Source organism: Bactrocera tryoni, chromosome 3 (assembly GCF_016617805.1).
Source record: "Bactrocera tryoni isolate S06 chromosome 3, CSIRO_BtryS06_freeze2, whole genome shotgun sequence".
Taxonomy (NCBI): Eukaryota; Metazoa; Arthropoda; class Insecta; order Diptera; family Tephritidae; genus Bactrocera; species Bactrocera tryoni.
Genome location: NC_052501.1, coordinates 72,575,451 through 72,591,052, shown reverse-complemented (window position 1 = coordinate 72,591,052; position 15,602 = coordinate 72,575,451). Strand labels below are relative to the sequence as shown.

The 15,602-nt window shown below is 37.8% G+C and overlaps 1 protein-coding gene across 1 annotated transcript; it reads left to right on the top strand.

The window, feature by feature from the left end:
• Positions 1 to 422: 422 nt before the first annotated feature.
• On the top strand, positions 423 to 8,095 carry LOC120770758 (low-density lipoprotein receptor-related protein 6). Its single transcript, XM_040098343.1, has 6 exons — positions 423 to 603; positions 2,455 to 5,480; positions 5,555 to 5,715; positions 5,794 to 6,063; positions 6,137 to 6,764; positions 6,834 to 8,095. The coding sequence occupies exons 1-6, from the start codon at positions 423 to 425 to the stop codon at positions 7,638 to 7,640; spliced, it is 5,073 nt and encodes a 1,690-aa protein (XP_039954277.1). The 3' UTR covers positions 7,641 to 8,095.
• The last annotated feature ends 7,507 nt before the right edge of the window (positions 8,096 to 15,602 follow it).

The following is a 15,602-nucleotide window of genomic DNA, read 5'->3' as shown; positions in this document are numbered from 1 at the left end:
AAACATTCGAACATTGTGCTGCGGTTAGTTTATCCTTGTTGATATTTCGACACACTTTTTTTCAACATTTGTTTGCTTGGCATGTTATTATGATTGCTGCTCGCTTGCGAGTTGTTGTTTTTCCTATTTTTTTTTGTTTTTTGTTAGTTTTACAGTTTATTTAGGCGTTGCGCACGAGGTGGCTGCTGCTTGAGCTCCCTAACGTAATCCATGCCACAAAAAATGCATTCATTCATTTGCAATTAGATCAGCTGAGGTAGATTTGGACGCTGGGCTGGTGTGGTAGATAGGTGGGTAAGAGGTAGGTGAGTAGGAGATAGATGGGTAGCAAGTAGGTGTGTGGGTAGGCAGCTGTTGGCAAGTATCCTTGGTTGAGCTTATGGCTATAGCAAGCAACTGGCACGACTGCTGCATAGTTAATGATGTTGCAGCAATGTGGCAACAGCATGAGCACCATCACCATCTACAGCAGCGGCAGCAAATGTGTGCCACATACCAACAGTTGGCATATTGTTAGACGCATGAACAATATAATGCGCAGCAAGGCGCTGCAGCATACACATACATATATGCCATTTAATAAGGGTGGATGGCTGTCTGCCGGTAAGCACAGCTTGAGGAGCCACATATTCACCACTTGAGCACTCAGTTTTATTGTGTGTTGGAATTTCAATTCAATTCAATGCCCGTGTAGTGTATTTGTATGCTGCTTCGTAGCCTGTTCGCTTGCTTGCTGTCGTGATTCCCCAATGCTGCGCTTGGCTTATGGATTGCTTGGTTGGTGGAGCTTGAAGTGTTGCTAAAGTCAGTCACTCTGTCCATCGTGCGTGAATTTCGTAGCAAGCGTTGATGCAGCAGCGCTTATTGTTTTTTTAATTTCACGCAGACTTTGCATTCGGAGTTCAGTTAGGGTGCTTTTCCCCCTATTACGATCTAAATTATTCTCGTTTTAATGGAGTTTTCTTAAAGCGTAAGGGTGTGCTTCGGCGGAATGCAGAGCATGCTGTTGAGACGAGATATCTTCCACGGCTCCCAGTGTTTCAACTTTGGAAGCACTGAACAGCTTTTTTGAAAGCTCAAGCGTACGTACTGCGGCAGAATGCCAAGCATGTGGGGAGGAGGATGAGACGCTAGAATATAATATTGGCGAACTCCCAGCCTTAACCGGCTGAGACGAGATATCATCCAGGCTTCCGGCTCCCTATGTTCCAACTTAGGAGACATTGAGCAGCTGAGGTGGAAAAACCAAGTTTTTCTTTACAAAATCGACTGAGTTTGCTGGATAAGGCTTGATTTGGTTACTTCCCGAGGCACAATGAGCTTAATGATGATCTAAATGTTGTCGCTTGAGGTCTTGCTGCTGCGCCTTCCCACTCAACCAAGCAACCAACGATCCAAGGGTGTGCTGGCGATTATGCTAGAAACGATATGTGGCATTAAAGAGAATGACTTCAGTTTTGAATGAAGTCTCAAGCCTCGAAAGTCAAGAAAGCTATAAGTCGCCATTTTGTAGTATTCAGATCATCATCTCATATTAATTCGTCTAAAAGTCTCAAATAATATGTGCAAATTGCCATATCGAAAGCCTTGTTGGACGTCAAACCTGGTCACTCGACTGGAGAAATTGAATTTTATTCTACTCTCAACCAAGCTTTTTAAGACTTATACATTTTAGAAGGAAGCTTTCATGAAAACCAAACTTAGACGCTAAAGCAAGCACCGATAGCACGTTTCACCTGTAAAAGAACGGTGGGGCCCAGAAGCGAACTAACGCCTCGGGTAACTCACTGGCTCGGCAGTTGTCCGATTATTACATCCGCTGGCCAATGATGGAAAAGAAATACACCGTACGACATATGGAAAGCATACAAAAATGCAGTAGTGGAGCCCACAAACTTATTCTGTAGGCAACTGGCAGCGAAGCCAGCAGTTGGAATGAGGGAATCCTCCCTATCAGTCGTCTGCAATAATAATTATTCTAAGATATTTACCACGGATTTTCGAAATCCAATACCTCGGTCCCTGGACTTCGCTTCCATAGCAGAGTGGGAAAGCTGTGAGTTGGTCAGGACCACCGTGATAAGTACCTATACAGAAGGGTCCAGACTGGGTAATCGAGTTGGATTGTGGTGTCTTTTCAGCAAAATTAGATACCAGAACCGCGTTCCACTATCAGACCACTTCAATGTCTTCCAAACGGAGTTCACAACAATAAAAGAAAGAAGACGTCTTGTTCTGACATAAAGTGTGCTCACAACAGGAAATATATTTATTTAAACAGACTTGGAATCCACTAAAGTCTCTTAGGGTTGGTTTCCTCAAAGAGAGTGAAAAAATGCCCAGATCCCTTAGTGGACTAACAACCTATTTTATTCTTTATTTATTATGGTAGTTTTTAGATTTTCAATAAGACGACATCAATACTAAACAAACATATTCTTCATTTCTTTCCAGGTCACATTTCACCCGCTTTATCCACAGCGTCTTCAACCGCTATTTCTTCCTTCTCATCGTCTTCCGCATTGCCCAACGGGGCAAGCGCTTCATCGTTTATGCCTTCAACACTGCTATTCACCACATATCATGACATACAAGTCGCGAACATTACACGGCCGACTGGTAGTCCACAAATCGAAGTCATCGTCAAAGATCTCACCGAAACGATGGCCATCGATTTCTATTATGCGCGCAATCTAATTTGTTGGGCTGATTGTGGACGCGAGGTTATCGAATGCATAAATGTGAATACTTCGGTGCCGTTGGTAAAGGCACCCAAACAAACTGTGATATCTGCGGGTCTCGATAAACCCGAAGGACTCGCCATCGATTGGTATACGGATAAGTTGTATTGGACGGATGGCGAAAGAAATCGCATCGAAGTAGCCACGTTGGATGGTAAATATCAGAAGGTGCTCTTTTGGACGGATTTGGATCAGCCGCGCGCTATTACGGTGGTACCTTCAAAGCGCCTACTCATTTGGACCGATTGGGGTGAGTATCCGAGAATAGAACGCGCCAGCATGGATGGTGATCCATTGACACGCATGACAATTGTGAAGGATAATATCTTTTGGCCCAACGGTTTGGCCGTCGATCTGAAAAATGATGTCGTTTACTGGGCGGATGGTCATTTAAAATTTATCGATGTCATGAAATTTGATGGCAGCAATCGTCGTACAGTTGTTGGTAACTTGGATTATCCTTATAGCGTAACGTACTTCAACAATCGTCTGTTTTGGACCGATTGGTCTAAGGGCGGCTCACTAAATACTTTCGATATAAAAACACGCGAGTTGCGCGAGCTCATCGATACACCAGAAGCACCGATTACTTTGCGCACTTGGGATCCTTCACTGCAACCGTTCGAAGATAACCCCTGCGTGCATAACAACGGCAATTGCTCACACATTTGTCTGCTTTCAACAAATGCAAAGGGTTATAGTTGCGCTTGTCCGACGGGTGTGCAATTGGAAACAGAAACAACTTGCGCAAATGGCTCACGTGAAATGCTATTCATCGTGCAACGCGGTCTGCTTAGCAAAATTTCTTTGGATATGCCGGACTTTACAGTGTTCCCATTGCCATTGGGGAAAGTGCGTTATGCAATTGCAATCGACTATGATCCGGTGGAAGAGTACATTTATTGGTCCGATGTAGAGGCATATGCGATACGTCGCGCACATCCAGACGGCACAGGCATACAAGATTTTGTGACGTCCGAAGTGCGCCATCCCGACGGTTTGGCCGTGGATTGGCTCGCACGCAATCTGTATTGGACCGACACAGTAACCGATCGTGTAGAGGTATGTCGTTTGGATGGTACGGCGCGTAAAGTACTAATCTATGAAGATCTAGAAGAACCGCGTGCCATTGCGCTTGCACCGTCGCTTGGTTGGATGTTCTGGAGTGATTGGAACGAAAAGAAACCAAAGGTTGAGCGTGCATCACTGGATGGTTCCGAACGTGTGGTGCTTGTATCCGAAGACCTTGGTTGGCCGAACGGTATAGCTTTGGATATTGAAGCGAAAACCATTTACTGGTGTGATGGCAAAACCGATAAAATCGAAGTCGCCAATATGGATGGCTCTGATCGGCGTGTCGTCATAAGTGACAATCTGAAGCATTTGTTTGGCTTGAGTTTACTGGATGACTATCTTTACTGGACCGATTGGCAACGGCGCGCCATCGATCGCGCACATAAAATTACCGGCAACAATCGTATAGTCGTCGTTGATCAATACCCAGACCTCATGGGACTGAAAGTATCACGTTTGCGTGACGTCAAGGGCTCGAACGCATGTGCGGTACGCAATGGCGGCTGCTCACAACTTTGCCTTAACCGTCCCAGTGACTACGTCTGCCGTTGTTCGATCGAATATGAGTTGGCGAACGATAAGAAGACATGCGTCATACCCGAAGCATTTCTGCTATTCTCGCGGCAAGAGCACATTGGACGTATTTCCATTGACAACAATGAAGGTAATCACAATGATGAAAAAATACCGTTTAAGGATGTGCGCGATACGTACGCTTTGGACGTGGATGTGGCCGACCGACGCATCTATTGGACGGATCAGAAATCAAAATGTATTTTTCGCGCATTTCTGAATGGTTCTTTCGTACAACGTATTATTGATACTGGTCTTATATGTCCCGAGGGCATTGCGGTAGACTGGCTAGCGCATAATATTTACTGGACCGACTCGGAAGCGCGGCGCATTGAAGTTGCACGTTTAGACGGCACTAGTCGTCGCGTGCTGCTGTGGAAGGGCGTAGAAGAACCACGTTCGTTGGTATTGGAACCCAAACGCGGTTATATGTATTGGATCGAATCACCATCGGATTCGATTAGACGTGCCGGCATGGATGGCTCTGAACTACAAACCATTATATCGGGTGCGAATCATGCCACCGTACTCACATTGGATCCGGAAACACGACGTCTCTACTGGGCGACACAGTCGGGTCCGACAAAAATCGAATCTGCTGACTGGGATGGCAAAAAGCGTCAGGTACTGATCAACACCGATGTCGACGAACCCTGTGCGATGTCGCTATATCAAGACTATGTCTATTGGAGTGATTGGAATACGGGCGATATTGAACGTGTGCACAAAATAACTGGACAAAATCGTAGTCTCGTGCACAGCGGCATGACGTATATACGTTCGCTGTTAATATTCTATCAAAATCGTCAGGTGGGCACCAATCCATGCACGATCAACAATGGCGGCTGCTCGCATTTGTGTCTGGCGCAACCGACGCGTCGTGGCATGGTGTGCGCTTGCCCAACACACTACACTTTGGCTAAGGATAATGTGTCCTGTCTGCCACCCAGAAACTACATCGTCTATAGTCAGCGTAATAGCTTCGGTCGGCTGTTGCCCAACACCAGCGATTGTCCGAATGTGCCGCTGCCCGTGGTGGGAAAGAATATACGCGCGGTGGAATATGATCCAATTTCACATAACATTTTTTGGGTGAGTTGAGTAGCTTGGTGTCTTTAGTTAACACGTCATCAATACTAATGTCATTTAACGTTGGTATTCAACAGGTTGAAGGTCGCAGCCATAGCATTAAACGCTCGCTCGCCAACAGCAGCTACATTAAGATCTTAGTAGGTTCGGGTGCGCAGCCTTTCGATATTGCAATTGATGTGATTGGTCGTCTGCTCTTCTGGTCCTGCTCGTACGCAAACACCATTAATGTAACGAGGTATGTGAAATCATGAGATCGGAGAAATTTCAACTTTACAGCTGATTTTTAATACTTAATAATAATTATTACGCACAGATTCGACGGCGACTCAATAGGCGTCATCGATACTGGCGACTCAGAGAAGCCGCGCAATATTGCCGTACACGCCATGCGACGTCTACTCTTTTGGACCGATGTGGGCAGTCAACAGGCCATCATACGTTCGCGTATTGATGGCGCTGAACGTGTAGTGCTCGCCTTTAAGTTGGAAGGCGTCACAGCTCTGGCGGTGGATCAACAAAGCGATATGGTCTACTATGCGCATGGCAAGCGCATCGACTCCATGGACATAAATGGCAAAAATAAGTAAGTTAACACACTGTCATAAGTACATAACAGTATATTTTATAAGCTTCTTCACTTCTCGCGTTCGTTGTAGAAAAATACTAGTTTCCACGCAAATCTCGCAAGTCATCTCGCTAGCTGCGCTGCAGGGTTTCGTCTATTGGTTGGATGATAAAACCGGCGTGGAGCGTATAACCGTCAATGGTGATGGTCGTCGGCCGGAAATACAACGCCTACCACAAATTACCGATATTGTCGCCGTTTGGACGCCAGAGTCCAAACTGTTTCGCAATCACACCTGTCTACACAGTCGCACCAAATGCTCACACATATGTATCGCCTCATCAGAGGGACGCGCGCGTGATATTTGCTCTTGTCCGAAAAGTCTCATGTTGCTTGAGGATCGCCAGAACTGTGGCGCTTTGCCCGCCTGTGGCCCAGATCATTTTACCTGTGCGGCGCCTGTCAAGGGTGATGGCTCCAGCAGTGATACAAATAAAGATTGCATACCAGCCTCGTGGCGCTGCGATGGCCAAAGCGATTGTCCCGATAAATCCGATGAAGTTGGCTGTCCCACATGTCGACCGGATTTATTCAGTTGCCAGTCCGGCGAATGTATCGATAAAGATCTAGTTTGCGATGGCACCACCAATTGTGCGAATGGACATGATGAGGCGGACTGCTGTAAGCGGCCGGGCGAGTTTCAGTGCCCCAGCAATAAGGTAAGTTGCTGCTAGCTCCATATTTGCACGTAATGCTTATTTGCTATAACCTAAACACATTGTTTGTAGGTCTGCATTTCGGCCACACTAGTTTGTGATGGTTGGGAAAACTGTGCCGATGGCGCTGATGAATCTGCTGAGATGTGCTTGCAACCGAATACACGCGCCATGGCGCCTGCATCGGATAAGAAAGCCTTTATGATACTAATCTTCGCCACCATCGTCATCATTTTTTCCATCGTTTATCTGCTACAGGTTTGCCGCACTCGCATCGGCAAAAGTCGCAACGAACCCAAAGATGACCAGGCCTCTGATCCACTCTCACCCTCAACACTCTCGAAATCACAGCGTGTGTCGAAAATCGCCTCCGTGGCCGACGCAATGCGCATGTCCACACTGAATTCACGCAACAGCATCAACTCGTATGATCGCAATCACATTACCGGCGCCTCGAGTTCAACCACCAATGGCAGCAGCATGGGCGCTTATCCCATTAATCCGCCACCCTCGCCAGCGACACGCTCACGTCGTCCTTATCGTCATTATCGCATCATTAATCAACCGCCACCGCCAACACCCTGCTCCACGGACATTTGCGACGAGTCCGATTCGAATTACACCAGCAAATCGAATAGCAACAATAGCAACGGTGCCACGAAAATTTCCTCATCATCGGCGGTCATATGCATGCAATATCAGTATGATAGTGAGCCATATCCGCCGCCGCCGACGCCACGCTCCCACTATCACAGCGATGTGCGAATAGTGCCGGAGTCGTCGTGTCCGCCGTCACCGTCGTCGCGTTCGTCAACATATTTCTCACCGTTGCCGCCGCCACCATCGCCAGTGCAATCGCCCAGCCGTGGTTTCACGTAACATTTCGAGATTTACTTGTAAAAAATAATATTAAGCCCAAATGTGCGTGTCGTGTGCATAAGTATATGTGTGTCTGTTAGTTTTTTTGAGTGTTAAAATTGCGTTTAAACATATTTATAACGGTTTAATGCAGACTTTAGTGTTTCTTTGTATGTTTGTTTGTGTGTTTGTGCATATTCTTCCATATAAATATGAGTTAGTTAGTTTAAGAATGTAACTTAGTTTAATGCCAATTGCAATGACGTAACGTTCATATCATGAAAAAACTGCTTCCGTTTACTTATACCGTTACTTTTAACGAGTATTCATTAGTCCTAAGTGTAGTTAATATGAAATTTGTGTGTTTGTTGTGCATATACACATATGCTGTATATTTATGTTTTGCAACTTGTTTCTAGCTGCTATAAACTGACCCTTGTCAAAATTAGAAATGAAAGTATCAATTTTAAAATTTCTTTAATATATTTTTGTTCTGCTCTTCGATATAAAATAAACAGTAGCTTCAGTAAGTTTATAAGTGTTACCATAACGGCGGTTTTGTATACAGATATTGTTATAATTCGGCATTTTTTGAATATTGAATTTGAGGTTATCATTCAAAACTTTTTTCTTTTCATTTTGAGGTGCTGATTCAGCATTTTTTAAATTGAGTTTATTCGGTATTTTTTGTTTTCTGTTATTAGAATTTGAGGTTAATCGCTTTTTATATTTTTATTTATTATTATTATTTTGTTTTTTTCTTTTTGAATTTGATGTTATTATTCGTTTTTTTTTTTATATTAATTAATTTTTGCATTTGCGGTTATCACAAATAGTTGAAAAAGCAAACACTTATATTTACTAGAAATCATTTTGGTTCCTATTTTCATTTTTTCGAATTTGAGGTTGCCATAAATAGTTAAAAAGAGCAATCACTCATACTTATCACTTCCGCATTTTTTATTTTTGAATTATACGGTATTTTTTTTGTTTTAACTTTTTTTATTTTAACTTTGTTTTTATTTTAACTTTTTTTATTTTTTTTTTCAATTTGAGGTTCTCATAAATAGTTAAAAAGAGCAATCACTCGTATTTATCATTACAGCATTCTTGTTTGTAAATTTGAGTTTATTATTCGTTTTTTTTTATATTTATTTATATTTTTTTGAAATTGACGTTATCATAAATAGTTGAAAAGAGTAAACACTCATATTTAATAGGAACTAATTTCGTTTATTAACACAGATTAACACTTACCGATCCAGACGGGGTTAGATCGCCGAAAAAACAGCTCTTGGTCGGATGTAATCCGAGTCAATTCCGGTGCGTAGAACCGGCTGTCGTGGGAATTGCTAATTTCGTTTATATTTCCATACGGTGGCTTAAATATCCATAAGATCTCAGAATTATTTGCTACTCCAAGATTGTATTTCAATGAGAAGTTCTTAGGAATTAGTTCTTAGGCATTTTTGAAAAAATATATTTTAATTTCTATTCATTTTTGTTTTAAAATTAATTTTCTTCTTATTATATTATTTTTATCAAAATTAAATATTTTTCTTATTAATATGCAATTGATACTAAATTTTATTGAAAGTCATTTTATCAAAAATTTATTATCACAATTTTTTTTTAATTAAAAAAGAAATTCAAAATACAAATTCACGAAAAATACATGTGTATATTTTTTGTTGAAATCTTATTATTAAATAATTTTTATCAAAATAATTTTTTTATTAAATTGTTTTTATCAAAATGTTTTTCATAATCAAATATTTTGTTTTCAAAACTTTTTTTCATAAAAATAATTTTTTTTCAGTAAAGTACGACTGAAACTAAATTTTATACAATTTCATTATATTTTCAAAAAGTATGTTCTATGATTTTTTTTTAAATTAAAGAAAAAAATTACAGGACATAAAAAATATTTCAAATGCACAAGATTCAATGACAAGTTCTTAAAATATGTAGTATTTTTGAAAAAATTAATTTTAATTTCTATTTATTCTTCTTTTTTTTTTATTAAAATTAAGTTTTTTATTAAATATTTTTTCAAACTTATTTTTTTATTAAATATTTTTTCAAAATTACGTTTTTTATTAAATATTTTTTTATTAAAATAATTTTTATCAAATATTTTTCAAATTATTTTTTTTGTTAATATTTTTTATTAAAATATTTTTTATTAAAATAATTTTTTATCAAAATTTTTTTTCAAAATTATTAATTTTTTTATTAAAATATTTTTGTTAAAATAATGTTTTTTTATTTAAATACATTTGAAACTATATTTTATAAAAATTCATTATTTTTTATCAAAAGTATTGCTTATTATTACTAAAGTTTTTTTTTAATACACAACAAAATAGCTTTTTTAATTAAGTTTTTTCTTATTAAATATTTTTTTTAATTAAAATTATTTTCTTTACATTAAATATTTTATTAATAAAAATTTTTATTAAACATTTTTATCGAAATTATTTCTTTTTTATTAAAACGTTTTTCATTAAGTTAATTTTTTTATTAAAATTCAATTGAAACTAAATTCTATAAAATTCATTATTTTTTATAAATTTTTTATTATTACAAATTCAAAATACAAATACACAAAAAATAGGTAGTTAGTTTTCCAAATATTAGTGACGTCAAAACAAGAAAAATTAAAAAATAAAAAAAGTAAATAAATAAATAAAAATATTAATTAAAACGAAAACAAAAAAAGGAAACTTTTGCAATCGTCAATTTGTCTTCGAAAATATTTAATTTTATATACGTAAAAAATGTGCCAAATTTTTCCCAATAATATACATACACACATATATTGTATTTAAATTCTTTATTAACGAAAACAAACTAAACTTTAACAAATATCTTAGAAAATTGCTACATTATTCGAACTACCTTGTAGAATAATAACAAAATGCATTAAAATAATGTGTTGCTTCCATTGTTGCAAATTTTTTAGTTAAACATTTTGGATTGATGTTATGTTTGTGCTTACAAAAATTATGCCAATCAAGCACTTCAGTTACAAAAATATAAAATTAAATTAATAAAAAAAATGTTTATATGGTATATATATGTATATGTACATATATAAAAATTATCCTTTGCAAAATACTAAATCAGCTCGTGGAATCTTCGCCATTTATTATTTTTAATAATTTTTTTATCAAAAAACTCTAAACTTTTTACTATAGTGACGTTGAGCTTAAAATAAATGTATAAATAGACAAATGTCAAAACGACATCTATGTAAATAAATAGATAAATATATATGTGTGTATGTATGTATATGAAGTGATTCGATAAGTATTAAGCTGAGCAATTTGTAAATACTAACGTAAAGCTCAATCTAAACACAAAATTAATGTTAAGGCGAAATATATTGTATATCGTCACCTAAAATGCCAAATAACGTAACCTCACTTTTCATAAAATTACAGGCGAAGAAAAAACAATATAATGAAATCACTCATATTGAAGCAAAACTTTGAGTTGTGGTTATAAAATGGCTATATATTGGTTATCAAACACCAATATTGAAACAAACTTTGAGTTTTGGTTATAAAATGGCTATATATTGGTTATCAAACACCAATATTGAAACAAACTTTGAGTTTTGGTTATAAAATCATTATATTTTGGTTATTATATCTGACAGCTGCTTTTGATTATACGGGATTTCGCATTTTAGGTGACGATATACATTGATATTTCATACCAGAATATGTTTTGAGTGCGGTTTTTAGTAAATGTATGAAGTCCGTTTCCTTTTATAATTCTAAATATATATATTTTTTTCAATTTAAATAATTAAAATTGTCGAAATAATTTTCAGAAATAGTAGAAATATATAAAGCACACACAATTTTATTGAAAACAGTGCTACAATTGTAAAAAACACAACAAAAAATTAAAAACAGAAAAAAGTTGTAAAAAAAACACAACAAAAAATTGTAAAAAACCAAAAAAAAAAATTCTTAAGCCTGTGAATGTATAATGATTGCTGCTGTGTTAGCGTGAGTTAGATAAGCCCAATTAAAATAGTTATAAAATAATAAAAAAATCAGAAACGAAGCAAAACAAGTTTGTTAAATGTACACCATTGTAATAAAAGTATAAAGGTATGAGCTTTTTTTTAGCAAACGTTAAGTCTTTACACCTATAACTCACACCACAAACGTTTCTCGTTTTCTTCTAACCTAAAATGTTTCTACAAATATCACTCGTTTAGCCACAACCAAAATGTTATTTATTTTTACAATTTAAAATGTCCAACTTCACTATATTTCCTTACCATTTTCTGTTTTTTATATTTTATTTTACCGTTATAGTACATAATATACGTAGTTCATATATTTAAAATCTCCAATGCCACATTACAAATTGTAAGTAAGTTTTTCGTAGCATTTAAATAATTTGTTATTAATGCCAAAAAGTGCCTCAATAATTTGTTCTACACCCGTTTCATCCAATTGTTACATTTGTACATGTACATGTACACCTTTCAAATGTTAAATATTTACTTGATTTTTTATTTATAGTTATAATGAAATATTAAATTGAAATCAAAAAGTATATATAGACCTATATTTTTCAATATAAGCGTAGTTGTTTAATAAGTGTAGTTAATTTTCATAAAATTAAGCGTGAAATCACTAATTGTATAAAAATATAACTATGTTTACAAGAAAATATATACAAAAGCAATTTAAAATATTAAAACAACTGATGACTTAAAAAAAATGTATGCTTATTAAATTTGCTGAAGGTAAGTTAATTTGGTAGGCCAATAAGCCACGCATAGACCAGTTTGGTCCTTTGCGATACCAGATAGTGTACTCTTGCTAAGTCCAAGTAGAGTAGTCATCGTTTAGGATGCCTGCGCTAGACGTAAATTTTAACAGACTCTGTGGCAAACTATCGATTCCTCCTCCAGTGTATCATATCGTGGGGACTCAAGATGCTGACAGGGTAGTCTTGCTAAAGCGGGACACCATAGTTTCCCTGATGCCCCACTCCAGGCATTTCCTGCAGTGTTCTCGATCTGTCAGCTCCATTTTGTGGGCGTGTATCGCCACCAGGCAGTCACCAGTTAGTATTCTACAGTTTCTGAAGGTAGGTAGGTAGGAGTGCAGCCCTATCGGACTCAATTAGCACTTGATGTGCCATTTTGATAGTAAGTAGCACATAAAAAAATTATTTATAAAAATTGAGGTAAACGATATAAGAAAATTACTATTTTTTTTCTGACAATAATAATAATAATAACTAAAAAAAATATATTTTTTAATATTTTTTTATGTTTCCTTGCATCGAAAAAAGTCAAAATAAAGTAATAAAAAGTTAACCGTGGTTGCACTGTTCACAAATATAGAAGTTTTCATAATATAACGTTCAGTTTGTATGGCAGCTATATGCCACAGTGACCCAAACTAGACATTTTCTTTCTTTCAAACATTATAGTGTTGCCTTGGGCAATAACACATGTGAAATTTTGTGAAGATAATTCGCCAAATAAAAAAGTTCTTCATACAAAAACTTATTGTTGATCAATCAATTTGTATGGTAGATATACTACCGTGATCACATTGAAAGGTGAATGATCAAATTAAAAAGGGAATGATCAAATTGAAAGGTGAATTTTGTGCATTTCATCTCCTTCGAAGGGATCCCCTCCCGCTACAATACACTTATGCCAACGAATTTTCCATCATCATCATGGTACTTTCAAAAAATCCTCCATCGCATTCTTCGATTCAACTTTTATCCTCAATTGAGTCAAAACGATATCCTCGGAGTGGTCATGTGTATTTGCTGAATAGCCAGAAGTTATACGAAGGTAAATCAGGCGAATGCGATGGTTGCGGCACGATATTAGTTGAAAATGTGGCGAAACGATTACGAATTACCAATGCAATATGAGATGGTGCATTATAGCACTTCAATGAATCGTTCAATAAATTTGGACATAGTAAATATCGAAGATTTCACTTTTAGAGCCTCACAAAATGATGCGTATCTCAAATACTAATGACACTTTTTGCATGGAAAATTTCCCCTGGTAATCATCCTTTACATCCTGTTACAGATCATGAAGTATATGTATAATATATAATATAATAATAATTTACAGTTAGCTACATCCTTTTGATTTGAGTAATGTAATTTCTGAAGTTGCAGAGATTGGGAATGACGTAAGCAATCAAATCCAATTTCGTTACAAATGCATCGGGTAACAGCCTCACTTCTAACTGCTATGCGGAAGAATGTGAATGATATATATCATACCCTGCAAGAAAATTAATAAAGTGAGAAAAATATTACTCGATGTACTATAAAAATAAATTGCCGGCCGAGCTATTCAAATACGGCGGCGGAGAACTGATGAGGAGCACGCATCAGCTTCTATGTAGAATATGGTCGGACGACAGCATGCCCGACGATTGCAATTTAAGTGTGCTCTGCCTAATCCACAAAAAGGGAGACCCATAATCTACGCCAACTACCGTGGGATAAGCCTCCTTAACATCGCATATAAGGTTAAATCGAGCGTTTTGTCTAAAAGTTTAAAGCCCACTGTCAACAAACTGATTGGACCTTATCAGTGTATCTATAGGCCTGAACAACAACCGACCAGATATTCACCATGCGCCAAACCTTGGAAAATACCCGTAAAAAGGAGAATCGACAAGCACCACCTCTTCGTCGATTTCAAAGCAGCTTATAACAGCACGAAAAGGAGCTGCCTTTATGCCGCGATGTCTGAATTTGGTATCGTTGCAAAACTTACGTTGAACAATACCAAAAGCTCCGTCAGGATTGGAAAGGACCTCTCCGAGCCGTTCGATACCAAACGAGGTTTCAGACAAGGTGACCCCCTATAGTGCGACTTCTTTAATCTGCTCCTAAAGAAAATACTTGGAGTTGCAGATCTGAATAGAGAAGGCACCATCTTCTATAAGAGTGTACAGCTACTGGAGTACGCCGACGATATTGATATCATTGGCCTCAACATCAGCTCCGTTAGTTCTGCTTTTTACAGGTTGGACAAAGAAACGAAGCAAATGGATCCGGTGGTGAACGACGAAGGCAAGCCGAAATATCTCCTATCATTAAAAAAAAGGTCTTCACACTCGTGACTTGGTTCCCACGTCGCGTCATAACTTCGAACTCGTAGATAATTTCGTCCATCTTGAAACCAGTATTAACACCAACAACAATGTCAGCCTCGAAATCCAACGCAGAATAACTCTTGCAAACAGGTGCTACTTCGGACTGAGTAGACAAGTGAGAAGTAAAGTCCTCTCTGGACGAACAAAGACCAAATTCTACAAGTCATTCATCATCCCCGTCCTGCTTTATGGTGCAGAGGCATGGACGATGTCAACATCTGATGAGTCGGCGTTACGAGTTTACGAGAGAAAGGTTCTTCGGAATATTTATGGTCTTTTGCGCATTGGATAGTATGATGATCTGTACGAGATATACGACGACATTGACATGGTGCAGCGAATTAAGAGACAGCTGGCTAGGCAATGAATGAAAGGAACTTGGTTTGTCAATTCCTACAAGAATTGATGCCGAAGAATTATCAAGCTTATCGCTCGTTCGATACATAGGCCCAAAACGGGATTTCACAAGGAAAATCAATTCAGCGATGAAGCTCACTTTTGATTGAAGGGTGCATTAATAAGCAAGAAATGTCGCGTGTAGCGTGTCCGCCAAGATCGCGCGATTTACCACACTGGATTATTTTATGTAGCGTTGTGTAAAGTATCTTGTTTACGGAAACAATCTCGAGACGATTGCTGCAAAAAAATCGTCGCGCAAGTCTTACGAGTATAGAGATGGAAAGAGAGCTCTCGCGAGTCCGTTCGAATGATTTTGGTGGATATTTTGGGTATGAAAAGCGTTCTTGTCCGACTCGTCCCGATAAAGTTGAATTTTTTCAAAAAGAGTGCCGTAAACATGCCTCTT

What these genes read in the sequence shown, in the direction of transcription:
- LOC120770758 (XM_040098343.1), top strand. Translation starts at nt 423, where the DNA reads ATGTTGCAGCAATGTGGCAACAGCATGAGCACCATCACCATCTACAGC. An exon ending in TTTCACATAACATTTTTTGG is followed by an intron (nt 5,481 to 5,554) that starts GTGAGTTGAGTA and finishes GGTATTCAACAG; the next exon opens with GTTGAAGGTCGCAGCCATAG. An exon ending in GACATAAATGGCAAAAATAA is followed by an intron (nt 6,064 to 6,136) that starts GTAAGTTAACAC and finishes CGTTCGTTGTAG; the next exon opens with AAAAATACTAGTTTCCACGC.